This window comes from Mus musculus, chromosome 8, assembly GCF_000001635.26.
Source record: "Mus musculus strain C57BL/6J chromosome 8, GRCm38.p6 C57BL/6J".
NCBI lineage: Eukaryota > Metazoa > Chordata > Mammalia > Rodentia > Muridae > Mus > Mus musculus.
In genome coordinates, this window is record NC_000074.6 from 78,228,953 (window position 1) to 78,248,576 (window position 19,624).

Sequence of the window (19,624 nt, forward strand, 5' to 3'; positions counted from 1 at the left end):
GGAAACCTGCAATAATGATTTTCACTTACCAGGATTTGCTTCACTTTAGCTTTTGGTATAGAAGACTTTTATTGTTCAAAAATTCACCAATGTTGATGCCTTCGGCCCTTAAATTAATTAAACCTAATAAAATGTCCTTGAATTAATTAAAATGAATTAATTATATATGCATTTAGTCATTAATTAATTAACTAATTAATCACTATAGTATCTTCCAAAATTCTTAGGTGATCAATGAGAAAGAATCTTTCCCAGTTTCTTTTGTGTGGGTTTTTTTTCTCATTCCATGTGTTCTGTTTTTGAGGGAGCAGATATGACCTGGTCAGCATAATTCCTGAGGAGCCTAACCCTTATTCTAAAAATGTTAGAAACATTTTTGGAGTATTTCTGTACAAGGAAATGACATGAGGTGGCTTCGTTTTAATTTGAGCTCACGGCTGCTCTGCACTGTGTGTCCCCCACTCCAGAGCAGTACCAAGTAAGAGCTGAGAGTGACCTGATAGGTGGGTAATTATACAAAGAATTATACAGCACATTATAAAAAAAAGTGCTTGGATTTAGGACATTAAATTCTAAATTTAAATGATTAAATGTAAGGGGATGGGATGATTGAAGATGGTGACAGAATGGATGTGGGGATGAATAAAGGAAGAATTAGATGATGACTCTTCTGACCAACCTAAGCAGCTGGGGCAAAGCCTTATTCCCAGCTGAGTGAGTCCCCAGTTCCTTCAACAATACGAAGCATATAGTAGGTGCTCAATAAGTATTCCCTTAACTTAGGGTGGGTTTATCTAAGCATATGCCTACCCTTTCCAGTAAAATCCCCTCATTTCCACTCTGAATCTTTTCTAAAATAAGAACTATAATGACCACTTAAAATGTTCCAGATATTTTCACATGTGTTATCTCTATTAATTCTTTTACTCCTAAAAAAATATCTGTCAGTTTCATTTATAACTATGAATGAAAGTACAGATATATTAAGTTATTTGACCAAGGTTTCCCAGGTAAGGTACATGAACTGACCTTGGATCATGACATTCCAGCTGGGCCGCCCACCTTTGTTCCCAATGCCATCTTGACTCCAGAGTTCCCGGGGTCTTTACTAAGTCTTTCTCATCCCCCATCCCAAGGGCACTGCGGCTCTTACCTAGACTGTATCCTGGTCCCTCTTGGTTCTTAAGTGGCTCAGTTCTATCAGGTAAACTTTTCACTGTTGTGTAACCCCTCCCTTAGTGGACTGCAGCTACCACCACTGCTACTGTCCCTCTCCCTGCATCCCGCTCCCTGCGTCCTGCTCTGGCGGGCTGGAGAAGGATGTCTTGTTTATATCTTTGGTATTGATCTTGTTTGCATCTTTGGTATTGATGAGAACCACAGCTCACAGGTGTTGGATGAATCAGTGAATGACCGCCCATCAACTTCCTAGCCTGGCACCTAGCATACCTTCCATCCCCTCTCATGCCTGGGGTACCAGATAAGCCTTTTATCCTCCTCTGGCCTTGGTTTACCAGTTTCTCGATGTGTGAGGCCTTTGACCTACTCTCACCAATACAGTAGAATTGCAAGCCCCCATTGCTGCTCTCGGAGTAACTGTGGACCATCATAAACATAAGCTTTATTTCCCCAAGCATTAATATTTAATAAACTATAGATTGTGACCCATTAGAGAGTAGTGATTATGACCCATTAGTTTGGGGAGCACAGCCAGCATTTTAAAAATAAAAAGAGGGGAATCATAAAATAGAATAGAAACAAGAGTACTGCACTCAGTAAGGCTCAGCAGCGGAGGTTATGAGTCTTAGTGGAAGAGCACAGATTTCAAGCAAGACCCTCTGTGCTTGATTCCCAGCTCTGTATTCACAGACAGCTGGCTGGCTGTGGATCACTTCCTTTTAACCTTCCATAACTCAGCCTCTTCATCTGGACAAGCAGATGCAGTGATGGGAAGGCTGGGCCCAGAGTGCTCAAAGGATTATGTTAATTGGTAACAAAAGGCAGTGGAACGCTGTGTAGCAGGGTTGCTAAACTTTTGTCTTACATATTTATATGCACTGGATGTACTTGTACAGGGAGACACTTAGCAATGAGACCAAGAAATTGTGATAAAGGAAAAGAAGTTTTGAGGTAGGAAAAGTGGTTCATCAAGAAGAAAGGGAGCTAAGCTGGAGAGAATGTGATGGCTTGCATTAGAGGCCAGGCTCCAGACTCCTCCACAATTCCCAAGATGGTACTAGATTCTTCACCCACCACCTACCTACCTGTCTATTCCCCTCCCCCCACCTCCATCCCTCTCTCCCTCCCTAGGCTACTCTTCCTGTAGATATTTATCCTTCTGACATACGAGCATTGCAGCTCTGTGAGTGTCCCTTTAAACACCCCTCAGCTGTATCACATACACTTTGAAATGCCTGATTTTGCCTCTCTTTTGTTTGTGGCAAGTGTTTTCTGATTTGCCACTTGATTTTTGTTCTGTTCTGTGACAAACTGATGCTCTGAGTTTCCTTTTTATAAAACTAAATAAAATAACAAAATTAAATTCCAAATTAGCACAGAGAAAGAAATACTACAATTACAAGAAATGTTACAATAAGTGAAGAAGAACAAGAATCTGCAAGATGGAACAGTCAAAGAGACCATCAACCGAAAGTCATTTACAGCTGAAGCAAAAGCTGACAAACCTACACACACACACACACACACACACACACACACACACACACACATATGCACTCACCACTCATATGCACACACACTTACATGCCCACACACTAACACATACGCACTCACATACACATGCCCACATATACACACGTTCCCCCACACACACAAATACATAAGCGCACTTACATACACTCACACATACACATGTACATACACTCAATACATGCACATACACATGTACACACATGCATGCATGCACACCCAAACACATACATATATGCACACATATACATATGAATAAACACCTATGCACACATGTGCACACATGCAGCCTCTCTGGACCCTCCTATGCTTCCCTCATAAATGACCACACAAGTGGAATAGGAGGATACAGAATTTAAGAGAAAAGTCACTATTCAAGCCAATAAACAATTACTAATGCAGAAGTCCAAAATATGTGCCTACAAAGTCACTATACCAAGAGATAGGCTTAAGCACTGGAAGATTTTAGTGGTGACATTACCATAAACCTACCAAGACAGGAAAGTGATTAGAACCCGATTTAAGTATCTGAAGTACATTTTTAAGTGCAGAGGGGTACTATAGTGTATGCAATGTATCTTACATGTGTGTGCAAGACACCAATGTTAAGAAATAATCTTTAAAATCTGTGATTAAATCCACTGTTCCCAAGTCTTTCCCCAAACTGCGGTACCTCTTATTCTCGGGTGTGCTTTCTGGTGCTCCCCCCGCCCACACACACACAAGCATGGTGTTCTGGGTGACTGACTTTTTTGCCTGTCCTGGAGTTGGTGCCACAGCCCTCTTCATGGATTCAGTTGTATGTGGTGCCCCTCTTTGTTCCAAATGCTTTTCTTGCATATTGCTGTTTAGTAGGGATTTTAAAATTGTCACTGGGTCTTCAGTGAGGATTGCACCAAATTCCAATGTTATTCTCCAGTGTACTGCAAAACGTGAAGGGGGTTTTCCCATGTGTTTTTAATAGGTACATATTGCCAACAAAAAGTTTCCTCAGTTTCTACGTTTCTTAGACATTATGGGCTTTTAACATTTTAAAATAATTTTCTAATTTTTTCTGAGGTGATCATAAAGTTTGCTAAGATGATAATAAAATTACTAAATTTTCTAAAATTGGACTATATCCCTCAATTCTGGGGTAAAACCTACTTACATGGTGTAGCTTTGATTTGTTCTCTCTCTCTCTCTCTCTCTCTCTCTCTCTCTCTCTGTGTGTGTGTGTGTGTGTGTGTGTGTGTGTGTTTGTATGTATGTGTACATTTTCATCTAAATCATAGGGTTAACCTGTAATCTTTCTTTTCCTGCCCTACAATTTTATAGAAAACATTGGGAGGTTTAAATCAGATAATTATATGCCAAGCGTTGCGATCAGCATCTGTACATGAAAGACTATGGCTGTTGCTGTAATTAGGGCTGTGCGGCTGCTGTGCACAGCTGCATCTGCTTTTGTGCTCCTGCCTCATTCTTGATAAGGTTCGAAGCGACTTCTCTGTCTTTTATATAAGTAGCTGTTTGTTTTGTGAGATGCCCCCCACCTCCTTCTATTTTATTATCTTTCAGTTTACCCTTGATGTGTTCTCTTCTGCTCTGTCTTTGGTCTAATTTCATTGTGTCTGTTTCGTTATTTCTTTCTGTCACCCTGAGTTGGAAGTGCCTTCCTCGCTCGCTCGGAACGGCTGCTCCCTGTTTTCACAACACTCCTGTGGGAAGCTTCCTTCTGACCTGAGGACGCTTGCTTCTCAGGGATGTGATGTTTGGGCATCTTTAAAACCCCAAATATGTCAAGAGTCCATAAAAGGCTTCACTTTGAAGCAATGAATAAATTAGAGATTTGTTTATGCATTTGCAGACGAATGGTTTTTGTGTGTGCTTGCTCTCTGCTGCTTTCATTCAGTGGAAATGAGGGTTTGAGGAGGGAACCTTGGCTCAGATGATACACCGTGCATGATATAAGCTCATGAAATTTCCAGTGTAGCTAGTACAGCCAACTTTTATAAAAACAGTCTTGTACGTTTTAGAAATTAATCCATGTTGTACATTAATTTGCTGAACAGTTGGCAGACATAGCTTTTGGGATCCAGTCACCAGCTTGCTTGAGTCTGTTATTCCCTTCAGCCGGGTATGTGTTAGCCATGTAATTTTTCTTTTACTGTATCTGTAAGTTTCTGAGAGAAAATTCATTTCAATCACTTTGTCTTCATTGTCCTGTTGATTCTCTACATGTTGAAGCCGTTGCATCTGGTGCATTTTTTTCTGCCTGCCGTATTTCTCAGTGATCCATCCATTTATAGACCTCTGAGCCTTCTGCTCTTCTGATTGTTTTTCTGCTTGAATTCTGTTCTGTGTGCTGTTGATCGTGCTGCGAAGGCTGCCTGCTCGCCTCCTGTTAGCATTTTCAGTGTTGTTCAGGAACTAGAAAGAGACAACGCACTCCCTGCCTGCTCTCTATTTTATGTACAATTTTTTTTAAGTTTGAATTCAACATTGTTTTGTATTCTCAAAAATACCTTCTCCTTGTTTTACAACACTCTTGCTAATTACAAAACTTGATTTTAAATATTGTTAGTCCTGACTAGTAATTTTCTAGATATTCATGATAGCTGCCATAAGGTCAACATGCTATTTATGGCAAGTTATCTCTCCCAGACTCTGTCTTGGCAGAGGGTCAGAATGATCAGTGTCTGTGCTTTTCATTATTGCGCTTCTCACCGCTTTCTGGAAGTTTGATCCCTCATGCACGGGGCCTGCGAGGAGCATTCATCTATCTCTCTCTCTCTCTCTCTCTCTCTCTTTCTCTCTCTCCCTCTCTCTCTCTCTCTCTCTCTCTCTCTCTCTCTCTGTGTGTGTGTGTGTGTGTGTGTGTGTGTGATACTCATCTCTTTATAATGATAATCAAAGAAGGTTTACTCCAAATGCCTTATAACTCTGTCCTTAAGTCTGACAAGGGAAAGCACACCCTGAACTTACCTTTCATGTGGAAGAAAGTTAAAGGATGCTAATGAAAACTGTGTCATTGGTGAGGCAGTCACCTTAGAACCACAAAAATCAGTTCTGGAGTTGCCCTTGAGCATTGAGATGTAACCTGTCTTTTTACTCAATTTACCATAGGTTTGGTTTTTTTTTTTTCCATCTAAAAAATACAAAATGACAGTGGTAAAATGAGCCTACGCTCGTAATGAACTTAATTTTTCAAAAGGAAAAGGAAGAAGTAGGTTTAGCAGAGCCCCTGGGAAAGGGGACAGAGAGGCGGCTGAGGGAGCGAGGAGGTTCTGAAGAGGTGAGGTCTTGTTCAGTTTTCACAGCAAATGTCATCACCTCACTGAAGAAATGTCACACTATAAAAAAAATCAAAATGCAAGTTTTTCTATTTATTTTCATACTAAAGAGCATGAATAATGTTTGGCTGTCATTTTTTAAATTATGTACTTTTTCCTTTTGTGTTTTAAGGGTGTCACATTTCTCCTAAGTACTTGTCAACCGAAGAGCCTCATGTACATGTTTCCTGTCATCATTTTAATGCTTTTAAGTAATCCTAAGAAGTGTATGTTTGAGTGTGTGCATGACTGGGAGTGCATGTGCTAGTGTATGTGCGTGTGTTTAGAGGCAAAAACACAAGAACAGAAAGCTGGAAACCATAGGTGCAAAGAATCAACTGCTTTTCCTTTTACAGAGAAGCCTCTTCATGTAGTTGTTTTATGTGAGAGATTTCAAAAAAAAAAGATGTAGAAAAAGTTCTAATCAACTTCTGTACATTATGTAGAACTTCATTTTCTAAACTCTGCAAAAGAAAGTTTCATATTTAATGGGAAGTCATGAATTATTCCATTCATCATCCACTTCCTCCTTTCAAAGGCGCGATCTGGATAAAAGGCGGGGTGAATAATTTCAAAAAATACAATACATTTTTAATGGGAAGGTGCAAACCACAGACTCTCACGACTCCCAGCAAGAGTGCAAGAAACGGAATTTTACTTGCAAAACTCAGGAACTCTGGCACAGGCAAAGTGTGAGGCGTTCCCTGAAAACAGCCAGGCCGGACCCAGAAAACATGTTGGTCGGGTTGCCACACGGCCTTGCCTTTGTTGTAAGGCACAGGTTGTTCCCTAAGATTAGCTCTCCGGCTTTCTCTTCTCCTATTTTCCCATTTCACTCACCTTACATGGAGAACCAATTGCTTTATTTATAGAGATGAAAGCCGAAATAAAGAAAGTGGGTTTTTGTTTTGGGAGGGGCTTTTTTGAGAAAAACAACCTCAAATCTTATGATTTCAAAAATTGTGTAGGACACAACAAATTACATATAAAAAATAGTAGATACAATATTCTGTGGGTGGAGTTTTATGCTACCATAAATTATCATATTAATTTACACGAAAGTATTCAGTTGCTGTAGCAACATTAATACTTTGGTGTGTTTGTAGTCATGATATGTGAAATTAATTTTTACTTCACATTCAGTGTTTATCAGGACACAATATAATAAAATTATATTACCTACTGAGTTCCTTTTTCTCACTAAAAGTCACTTTAGAAACTGTACTTCTTTGTTGGCTCTCCAAGGGTTGAAAATTACAGTGTCGTTTGAACCACAACAAACAAAACTAATAAACAAACAAACAAACAAACAAACCAAACACCATAAATCTCTGTGTCTGCTCCTTTTACCCAAAGGTGTTCATTCTGGCTTAATATTCATTCCCTGGAAAAACTCTTAAAAGGGCACTCGGTGCACAGCGCACTCACTCTGCCTGGTTCCGCAGTTGCTGCTCTACTCTAAGGCAGTTTCACCCTGACCCTCTTACAAAGGTTTGCAAGTAGTTAGATGCTATACAAACCTGGATACTTATATAAGGGCTCTCTTCCAGGCTTTTATACGAAACTCTCAAAGAAACTTTGTAAAAATGTGGATACAATTTGAGATTTTATTTCTCAACAAAAAGATGTCTACTGCTAAAATACTGCGTGACAGCTTTTGTGGATAGCTAGTTCTCTGCATGACAGCTTTTGTGGATAACTAGTTCTGTGCCATTGCTGGGTGCATTGTTGATTCGTGCTCAACTAATGGTGGCCACTGTGATTCAAAGATTTGAATGAATGGAAATCATTTGGGTAAATCATTTTTAGTGTGATCAATACATTTTTAAATGCCTTTATATTATTAAGAGAACTATTTAAAGTCATTCGAAGGGCTGCGGTCCTGTGCTGCTTGCTGAATCAAATCCATCCTCTTGTGATGTCCAGTAATCATGGCCAGCAAGACATTGCTGGGTTGATAAACAACCCCTGGTCTCACCAGAGTCACTGCACTGAATGCCAAATGTCAGTGCTAATAATGGAATGTGTGACCTAACATTCGCTTATTGCTACAGAAATATTTCATGTATTCTAAAATGAAGTTACCCGTCTAGAAAGAAATTCTTGTTGGGAGGATTTTTTTTGTTAACTATGTCTTTAAATGTTGTATTACCCAAAAGAACTATATTAGTAATAATTCTACCTTATTACTAGGTTTCTTTAAAAAAAATTTAAAAGAAAAAAAAAGATGTGCTTGAATTAAGTAGAATTTTTCAAATAATATTTTGTATTCTGTACCTGTGCTGTGAAAATGTCAAAATTTTATGCTTTCTACTTTATTAATAGATATGAATTTGTATTTTCCTAAAATATAGATAAAAACTTGCATGAGTAACAGGTTTTCCAAAGATTCAAATATGTAAACTTACAACTGGTATTGGTATTACATATCAATTCTATTCACTGTCAATGTGCTAGATTTTATTTTTTTTTAAATTAGTAGGTTAACCTAGATACCTAATTGGATCTAAATCTAAACTGAAACAAAATATTCTATTGTATTAATATCTAATTGCAATATTTTTATTTTCATTTTTAAAAGCTTACATAATGGATTATACCACACTTATTTAAGTGGTTATTCTGAAGAAAATTTTTCAGAAAACATAAATTAATACATGCTAGGTGTTAATTATTTTAATCGTTGTAAAGAGAATTTTACCTAAAATTATGATAACATGTAAAATATGTAATGATAGAAGGCATAGCACGATACTTAAACATATAAAATTATTTTTAAAACTTTATTTTAAATATATACCCATAACCTTCATAAAGAATGAAAGTTGTGATTCTAATTATGCCATTAAAATTCTTACCACATAATTAGTCATAAATAAAATAGCATGAGAAGTTCTTTATTGGAATGTATATTTAAAAATATGTGCATTATTCTTCACGTTTTGAAATATCTAGAAGAATCAGTCATGCTAATCCTAATGAATAATCCAAATTATAGTGACTAGTCATAATTAAAGAGAGTTTTAAATTTAAATATACCAAAATTCTGCTTTTCAAGATATTAACATGGAAGAGCTAAACTTAACCATATAGAAAATCAATTGCACTGTTAATTTGTAGTTAGTGGCTGTACAGATAAGCAATGTGGGTTTCTGAGAAACCGTCACAGTTGCAAAGTGTTTGCATTTTCCTTACTAGGTATGAGTGCTTACTACTGATAGTGCGCCCCAATTCTTCCATAAATGAGAACTAAATGATTTGAAAACGTTGGCCTAACATGCTACTTAAAGCAACGGGGTATGGCTCACTGGACTCATAGACAGCTTCCTCCTTTGCCCTTGTCACGTGGATCAGCTAGGATGCCATGCATAACTTTACATGTATATTATTTGGGTGCCACCTTGCTTGCATATCAGTTAAAATAATATCTGTATTAAGATGAAAACTCAAAGTTATCAGATTTACATGATGTGACTGCAGTTTGCTAAATTTCCAGTAGATGCCCCCAGAGACCAGTCAACTCACTGGAAACCTTGGCGCTTTTTAAAGGAAGGGATGTTTGGTTTGTTTGCTTGTTGGCTTGTTTGTTTGTTTGTTTGTTTTTGTTTAATGTTTAAAACTTTGTACCTGACTCTATTTGGAAGTACATGGAAAATAAAATAAAAGCCCTTAAAAGTGCAAACCCCCATTCATTTGTTACTTTCCAGTATGTAGTGTACATATAGGACGATTCTCAATCAGTATTCGTCATCACTGTAACTAATTTTTAATTAGTTTAAAGCAGACATTTAGATAATGAATGCTGTCGTTGTTCACTGAAATTCCATTTATTTTTGAAGTAAAGTCATTCTAAGTGCTATGATAGTTTTTATTTTATCTCTTTCCTCTAGCTTTATGTATTTATAGAGAAATGCTTGCCAATGTTTGTTGTTGCTGTTGTTGTTGTTGTTCAGCTTTTGGAGAAAAAAAAATTGCAAGAGTGAAAAGTATTGAACCAGAGCTAGGCACTTATGCAATCCGTGTGAGTGTGTGCATGAAAATAACTTTTTGTTTCATTTTGATCGTGTGTAATATCTACCTACACTGGAAAGCAGAGGTAAGAATAGCAGTTCACTTTATTTCGTGGAAATTATATTAACTGAGGCTGTTTCGGTATTCATTAAGTCAGTGTAATTATCCCGCAGGTGATTCCAATAACATTTATCCCTCCAATATGAGCGTAAGACTGTTAAAACCGACAGATATCCCACTAGTGGCTTATAAATATTAACTTAATGGAATAAAAGTATTAGCCTGACTTTTGATGAGCTCTTACAGATCTTTCAAGTTTATCTTTGTCGAATTAAATAAAATTTTTATGATCTTGTTTTAAAGTATGTTTTTTCCTTATTGAACTGTGCTTGAAGTCTCTGAATGTGAAGGTTCACTCTGATAGTCTGATTCCAGTTTAGCCCGTAAAGAAATGCGATAAATTTATTCCCCACATATTTGGAGAGGTAATAGTGCTTGGGTTTTAAAAGTCCATCTCTAGCTAACTCACGTTCACGTGCAAAGAGAATAAGCGGACCATGCCCGTCTGCTTCCCCTTTACCAGCTCTGTTTGTAGAAGGGTTTGGTTTTCATTCTTATTAAATGTTTGCCAGTGTGCTTCCTTCATACCCTCCAATAAGACTCCGCTATCGAATCCATTTGTCGTGGATGCCATCACCTGCCAGCCCCTCGTTTTAAGAAGAAGGCTCCTCTGGGACGGTCTCAGAATGACTCTGGTCACCTTTCCTGGCCCAGTTTGAACACAGATTAGCTCAGATAAAGACTACGTGATTCAAACAGGGTATTGCATCATAGTTGTCAGAATGTATCAAATTTTTAAACAAACAGTGCAATTAAGCAGAACACTGTAGAGAAGATGAAGAAGGGCGAGGTTGTCTATGTAACTATGGGAGAGTGGAAAAATTATGAATCAGGGGCAGAAAGAGTTCTGTCCCCTGCAAGCTTCTATGGCTTTGGGCAACACAAATATTTTTAGAGGAGTTTTGATGCAAATTGAAATAACCAGATCGCCATTGAGTGGTGCCTTTAAATAGCAATAGACACCATGTAGATAGAACTACATCTAGTTTGAAAATCCATTCCCCAGCTGCAGATCCCATCCCGGTGTCTTAGTTAGGACTTCTACTGCGATGAGGAAACATCATGACCAAAAGCAACTTAAGTAGAAAGGGTCCACTTGGCTTCCCCTTCCACATCACAGTTTATCACTGAAGGCAGTGGAACCAGGGCCTTAAAAGGGAGTTGGGGGGATCTGAAGGCAGGAGCCGATGCAGAGGCCACGGAGGGGTGCTGCTTACTGGCCTGCTCTTCATGGCTTGCTTAGCTTGCTTTCCAAGGCCACCCAGGGGTGAGATCACCCACAATGTGCTGGGCTCTCCCACATCAATCACTAATTAAGAAAACACCTTCCTCTCTAGTGGCCCTCTAGCTTATGTTGGGTTGATGTAGCTGACATGGCACCGAAGTCTGATGTGCCTCTGTGATCACTTCCTGGAACACACTTATAGGTGGTTGATGTGGCCAGTAATGGCCTCACATTTATCTGCATACCCCTTGTTCTCTGTGAGCACTGGCGTCAAATTCCGTAATATGAAATCCTTTCAGGGGGTTCCCAGAGTTCTCTTTTCCCCCTTGTATAAATTTTTATTCTGATGCCTAAAAGCAACATATTTTAGTTTAGACCAATATTCATAAATGTTTTGGTGTGTCACTAAAACTGAGGAGTAAAACAATCAGGTCCCAAGGAAAAATGATTAAAAAGGTGACAAAATTCTATTGTCTTTATATTTAAAATAAACAAACATTTGCACAAAGCAAGAGAACTTTGACTACAGTTGTCTATTAAGAAACAGAAATTTGAAGAGTTCAAATATACTAGCAAGAACTGACGCACACTGTTACTTCCAAATAATCAAGGGATCTTAGTAAATAAAGATTTACATTAACTATGAAGGTCTGAATGGGAATTTATTGAGTAGGTTGACATCACTGATTTTTCTTCATCCTGGGTTTGAATAACAGGGCTTATTTGATGATACATAAGTTTACACATGTGCAAACCTATGTGCCAAATCAAAACGTCAGCATAGTTATAGATACATATTGAAATATTGACTGTTAGAGCATCTTCGTGAAGAATGGCCATTTGAACATTCACTAGATATTTTTGAAATGGATGCCAATTGCATCTCGTGGATGTTTGGAAGCTGAAAGCTATCTCAGACATAATCTCAGTCCAGCCTTTGGTGGGGCTTTGGGAATTTAGGGCCATAGGGAGCAGCAACTGATCATGACTAAATTAAGTGGAAGTGGCCTTATTGGAAGGGTATTATTTAGTAACTAATTAGGTGGAAATTAGGAGAGAACTTGGTCCAGAAGGAAAGGCCAAGTCATAGCACCCTTAACAGACGGTGGATAGCAAGAACAGCCCCAACAGTGTTCCTAAGAAGCCATTGCCTCCTTGAATGAGCTGTAGTCCTGCTTTCATCCTGTTTCCCAGACAGTGTCTGTGGATCAACACTTTACCTCAGTACTCATCCTTTTGGTAAAAAGGCCCTGATTAAATTACTAAAATTCTTGACCCACAAATAACTTATCTCCAGTGGGACTGGTTATTTTCATCTATTCTAGAATGCTGCTAGCTGTGGGGGGGGGGCCTCAATGCTGGGCAGGTCACCTGCAGCAAATGACCCTTTTCCATCTCTCTAGGCCAACAAAGGAGGCCTGGGGTGCTTGTCTGCATTTGTTTCTCACCTGATCTTGCAGGAGTGGCTCTTATGATGCTCCAACTTAGTGTTTAAAGCCAGCATTTCACTTTTCTTTATGTTTGACCCAGGAGGTCTTCTCACATACATGGTGAGAGCCTCCAACACACAGAGATAGCATCTCTTATTTTAAGAAAGGTTGGCGTTACAGCCTCCATCCTCTGAGGCCTTCTGGACTGCCAATCACATATATCCTCAGATTCCACAAACTCCAGTTAATCATTTTCAAAGTCCAATCAACCATTTGTTTCCCCTCTTTAGAATATGACCCATTGTCAATCTGCTTCTTCACGTTGGTAACACCAGTCACCAAGTCATGCCACCACCACATGCCATCACCTAAATACATTTTGGAGCCAACAGCTTCTCTACCTCCTGTGCCCTGGATCCAGACCTACAGCCTTTCTCATGAGTGGCCAGCAAAGCCCACTATCTCTCCTCGAAGCTTCCGGGCTTGTCCTCCTCCACTCCTTCTGTAGGATCAGGTGTGAAGTTCAGAGTCACGGACTCTAAGTCTAATATATATATGTATGTATATATATAACTTCATTTTAATTCCTGGCCCTCAGCATTAATCCTCCCTAGTGTCAAAATCTTATCTTGTCACTCAGATAAAGCCAGACCAGTGTGGTGATCTTTCTCAACATTCAAAAGCCACTTACCATCACCTCTCCTCCTACAACAGAAAAACAAAACAAAACTAAACAACATTGCACTCAGTGTGGGAGCCAAAAGGCAATAGAATTACTGGGTCCCACAAACGAAAATATATACGAAAGTTCAGCTTTAGTCCTAAAAAGTCAGAAACTTATCTTTTAGTGTCCATATCTCTGATGCAGTATCTTCCTTTCCTGAACAAGATGGCAACCAAAGGCAGTGTTGGTTTGCAATATAGCAGGGTGGCGTTTGACCCAGTTCTGACCAGTAAGGCATAAACGAGGAGCTGCTACTTACAGAAATGGTTTCGCTTTCCCCCACAGATAAGGAAAACCATGCCACCGAGTCTCCTTTCTTCTCATTTTAAAAGTGATCTGTAGCAGCTTGATAGTGATCAGCAAAGCACAGAGAACAAGATAATCCCAGAGATATCAGCCTTGAATCCACCAGGCCACTCAGCCAGACCTTCCCCTATGCGCCATTAGCAGGTATCTAGAAGCTTTGGTTTTCTAAGCTTCTGGAAGGCAAGCTCTCTTACTGAGTGTATTCCTGAGCTATGCAGTCCCACAGAGGTGGCCAGGTGCATCTCTGGCTGAGCTTCGCCATCAGCTCTGCAGATGAGCTAGCCTGAGCTGCCACATCTCTCCAGCACAGCTTGTGTCTTGGGTCTGTCCCCATGTGCAGCCTATACATAGCCTTTTAGCATACAAACCTTGCTGCTGTTTGAAACTATGGTGGCAGGAATTGTGGCCCTCTCTGTCCAAAACCTTCAGTGTGGCACACAGAGCACCTGGGATGTTATGGTGTCCCTCTCGTGTTGTCCTAGGTCCTTGAGAAATTAAAGGGCCAGCTGTCTTCTGCTTAGAACCTGAGAGTTGGTTGTTTCCATATGCCCTGTGCTCAGGGAGATGGACAAGGAGATAGATGGTGGTTGTCCTCATACCTTCATGCATCCCACAAGAGATGGGCACAGTTGCCCCCTCCCTCCCAATTCTTCTGGATATTACAAGAAACCGAGTTCCATTTCTACCTCGCCTAGTATTTGAGGGAGGGGGGTGGGAGAAAGGGGGTGTGGCCCATTCACAGGTTCACTCCTGACCCTTCTATTCTGGGCCCTTTTCACTGGATCAGAGGACATGGCAGGAAACAGAAATCATGCATTAGTCTTCTCTTTTAATCTTAGAATCACATGATGGCTCTTAATTTTTTGGTATAGGAAGATAGTTTCTTTACTCTCTATCAGTTATTTCTGTAAATAATCTGGTTATCAGGTGGGAGAGAGCTAAAGTTCAAGTTCATGTAGGACGATCCTTCCAGACACTTCTCAAATGCAGCCATGTGGATGGGGTGGAGCTCGGGAGGAATGGTCCCTAGCATGCTCAAAGACTCCATCCATGTTCCACTCCTAGCTTCACAATAATAATAACTATCCACAGGTGCATCCTGTTAATGTAGCCCCGATCCAGCCTCCTCGGCAGCTAGCTCTGCCACTCTTGGCCTTAGCAACCTCAGTGTCTCACCACACTTAGCTTCCCTCCATACCTAAGCAGGGCCACTGCATGAGACATTCTTGGTAGGCGGGTAGGTTTTGTTTTCAAACCTCCAGTGAATCCAATGCATAGCTAGAAGGTGAGAACCAACCACCACAGGGTTAGTATTTCCCAGAGAGTTTGCACACACGGTATTTCATGGGTTCCTAGAAGAGTTCTGCAATGTGGTTAGGACTGATGCTAATACAGGCTTTTACACAGGGAAAGGAATGGGATTCAGGGATGTTCAGGTAGGGATGTCAGGGCATGTCGGGCTCCACATCAGAACTCCTGATTTTGAGTGATCAGGTAGATTCCACCGACCCTCAAGCCTGTATTGCCAGTAGTCAGTTCCCCATCAGATCAATTGTCCTAAACATCGAACTGTCTTCTTTTAAAGAAAGAACATACAGTAATTTACTTGAAACTATCTTTTAATATCTACTTGTTCTTTTGGTTAAACAGTGACTACCCCATATGTTCTCCATAAGCATGTGTATTCTTTTTCCTTTTGTTTCTTTCCTTTTGTTTTTTGTTTGTTTGTTTTCAGACAGGATCCTTCTACAAAACTCTAGCTGGCTTGGAACTCAGCATGTAAAATCACAGAGATCTGCTTGCCTCTGCCTTCTGAGTGCTGGGATTAAGACCGGTGCCACCACACCTGGCAGCACATGTAACTCTTAAATAAACATTTTCAATCATTGTTTATTATGTGTCTGTTTAGTTGTTGTCTGTGTCTTCCCTTGAACAGGCATACAGATTTTACAAGGGCACTGACTCTTTTTGGCCTAGAACAGTACATCTTGGCGGGCGGTGGGGGGGGGGGGGGGAGGAGCTGCAGAGATGGCTGAGTTTGGGGGCTCAAAAGTTAAATCACTTGCCACTCGAGCATAAGAACTGGAGTTCAGATCCCCAGACCTCACACATATGCCAGAGAGTGTATCCACCTGCCTTTAACTGCCGTTAACTCAGGGAGTGGAGACAGAGTGTCTCCAGAACAAACTGGCTAGTAAAACTAGCTGCATCTGTAAGATCTGGGTCAGACTTAGAGACCCTGCCCCCAAGAATAAGGCTCGAAAGTGATCATGGATGTCCCTCACATCAACCGCAGGCCCCCACCCGCAGGCACACACACATGCATTTGTACTTTCACACATATGCAAACAATGCACAACACACATATGCACCCAACACACATAAGAAAATGGAAAAAGTAGGTATTTCATCATGAGAAAGCCGGTAGGGATTTGTGGGATAAATACAACAGAGAGTCATCTGTTTCTTTATCCGTGCTTATGAACAATAAAGTATGTGTTAGGAGGTTTTTATTTGGTTTTATCTTTTGAGACAGGCTCATACTATGTAGCCCAGGCTGAATTCAAATGAACAATCCTCCTGTCTCGGCTTTCCAAATTTCCAAATTTACTAGGAAGTGAATTTCTATTTGTTTATCTACTTACTTAATAATTGAGTTATCAAACCATTCATTTGATCCTACCTGTATATATATACACATATGTACATATACATACATATATATATGTGTGTGTGTATATATATATATATGTATATTATATATATGTATCTATACACACACACACACATACACACACACACTATGGTATTTCAGTAATTGTTTAAAACATTAAATGCAGAAGCATGATTGACTGGAAATGGCCAAATTCCAATAACAGATTGTAGAACTACATAATACAGAAATTAATGGACTTTTAATATTCAACAAGTTTTTTTTCTTGTTGGTCTTCTTACTTGGCTGGCAGGTCTGTTTGGTCTGCTGATAGGTTGGTTGGTTTGAGCAGGGGTGTGTGTAGAGGGTAGGGTAGGGAGTGGACGTGTTTGTATTTGTCTGTGTGTATGAAAAAAAAACTTTGAATAGTTAAAGTAACACATTTGTCCTTTTCAGAGGTGCGGTTACATTAACACAACTGTGTTAGGTAAGCTCTCTGCATCCTTCTAAAATGGAAGTTGCTTGATTTGTCACAAAGATCTCTTGATAGTTTTCATGCTTTCGCTGAGGAAGATGAGTAAGAAAGCCTGTCTGGTGTTTAGAGATTGAGAACCCCTCTCTGGTCTAAAATGGCTGGTGTTCTGCTCGTGTTCCCAGCCACAGGAACTCATACAAGAAGAGCATCTGCGTGGACATGCTGCGAGATGGGTTCCACAAGTCCTTCACCGAGCTCTTTGCACTGATGGAACAGTGGGATAAGCTCCGGGAAGCTGCGAAGGCACAGTCCCTCTTCTGGCAGCAGAGGCCTCTGGAGGACCAGCCGGACAAGCTAGACAATTTCTACCACTACCTGACCAGGGCCGAGGCTGCCGAGAGGAAAGGTAGGTGCTGGGATGTGGGGTTGCACCCCAGGGAAGATTCCAAAATGTCACCCTATGAATTTGATACATTAAGACAAATCACACAGTTCAACCTATTCCACTGAGTGGCTTTAAGGCTAAATGACCAGCTACAAAGACATTCTGCAGATGTCATTGCAAGCCTGGGAAGACAGTGTTCTACCAAACATTTCCATAAGTTTCCAACAGGTGTAAACCTGTCCTATCATTGAGAACACATCCTGATTTGTCTTTGTGTTGTATGAATATTGACCAGTTTTCAAGGCACTGTCACATAAAAACCACACAGACATAGTTTGTTTTAGCATCTATGTAACGAGCGTTCAAAGTTTTGTCATGAGATCCTGTCAGCTTGGATTAGAAAATGGTAGTATTTAAAAAGACATGAAAAGCCTGTAATTTCTAGGGTATTGTTAAGGCTGTAATCCCAGCACTTGGGACAAAGAGACAGCTTATTCTGAGTTTGGGGTTAGCCTCAGCTACATTGTGAGACACTTTTTCAGAAGAAAGGGGAAAATAATATGCAACCCATGATTGTGGCTTCAAAAGTTAATTTCCTATGTTTCACAAAATCATTTTAAGGCATTCTTTTGCCATATTTTAACACTTTTTTTATAAAGTTGGTGTTTTATATTTAAAGTGTTATGTACTTAATACTCTAAAGTATTTAAGAAAATTAAGTATTAAGAAAATATGATAAAATTATATGGGCTTTGCCATTTAACATTTTTAGGTCTGTATTAGGTATTTGTTGTTTTCACTCGAAAAAAGGAAAAAAAATTATGGAATTTGGCATTTCAAATTTTTCCTGCATCATTCTGACTGAAAAGACAAGAGGACACAAAAGAAAGACAAGAAAGACTCATGCTATACGTGGCAATATGACCTTTCATTTGGGGCTTTCACAGGGTCAGTAGGCAATTCTTCCTGCCCAACTGCTCACTGCTGCAGTTGGGAAGACAGGTACACAGAGCAGAGGGGCAGCCCAAATCCTAGCCCCAGCGTGAGCTCAGCGGCTTCAGACCATAAGGAAGGACATAATGTGAACACAAACCTAAGGGTACAGTACTGGGGGGGGGGGGGGACTTCGATAGTGTGGGAAGCATTTTAAACTGCAGAATTGATATAAAATGAAGTCTTTTGGTGAATTTTCAAAATACAATTTAAACATGAGAAATTGACTATTATTTTTAAAATATGCTATGTTATTACAAAACAAACAAAAGCTAAGTCCCAAATTCTACTGTCAGAGCAAAATCCTAAATTGATACTTACACTGGAAATAGAGCTGTCCAGGATAAACTTTGCCTACTATTTATTTTATAAGGTTCAATTTTATCATCAGCTTAGTTTGGGGACTTTGATTTGAGTAGCATAAACTCGAGCCAAGTGCCTGTCGTGCTGTGATGTGTCATTGCTGTGTCTGTCTGTTGTAAAGAAGGTAAACCACATTTGACAAACCACAGGATGCTCAAGTTAAAGGAAAGTAGCACTTGGAAGACCAGGTCCCAGTGAGGTCCCATTCGAGTGGCATTGTGTGGTTTATTGTCCATGTCTGAGAAATAAGGTTATACTTCTTAAATAGGCAAAATTACCTTTGCTCAAAATAGTTTACCCATAGGCTTATCTCCTATGAGGTGCCATGACTTTTGCCTTCCTGAAATATAGAAAATTAGAATTATTACAGAAAGTATAATCAGTTTTTAGAACTTTGTGCATTATTTTTGACCCTCCACATCTAAAATTTATCAGAGTAAAATTGAGATCTGAATAAAAATTACTCCAGAAAATGACATCTACATGTTTGCTTTTGTTAGGTTGAATGACTCCTAAATCTGAAAACACCTGTGTATGTTTTAAGGTGTATGCAGCTAGAGTGCAAAGTTCTGTCAGGAGTGTCTCAGGGTCCACAGTGTGTGGTGTCGGGTTTTGAGAAGGAAATGCTGAATAATGCTGAGAGTCCTCACTGCTTCCTCATCTATCCATCCATCCACCTACCCACCTATCCATCCATCCATCCATCCATCCATCCATCCATCCATCTATCCATCCATCCATCCACCTACCCACCTATCCATCCACCCATCCACCCACCCACTCACCCACCCATCCACCCGTCCACCCACCCACCCACCCATCCATTCACCTACCCACCTATCCATCCACCCATCCACCCATCCTCAAACCCATCCACTCATCGAGGGCCATGGTGAAGCTCATTTCATACTAGCTGTGG

At 39.9% G+C, this 19,624-nt stretch overlaps 1 protein-coding gene across 5 annotated transcripts in view; it reads left to right on the plus strand.

Moving 5' to 3' along the window:
- Ttc29 (tetratricopeptide repeat domain 29) overlaps positions 1–19,624 on the plus strand; it is a 181,045-nt gene that overhangs the window by 15,671 nt on the left and 145,750 nt on the right. For all 5 annotated transcript variants that reach the window (XM_011248517.3, XM_011248518.3, XM_011248516.3 and 2 more), the window contains exon 6: positions 17,147–17,370. In XM_011248517.3, coding sequence (XP_011246819.1) covers positions 17,147–17,370 — 224 coding nt within the window. The remainder of the gene's footprint in view (positions 1–17,146; positions 17,371–19,624) is intronic.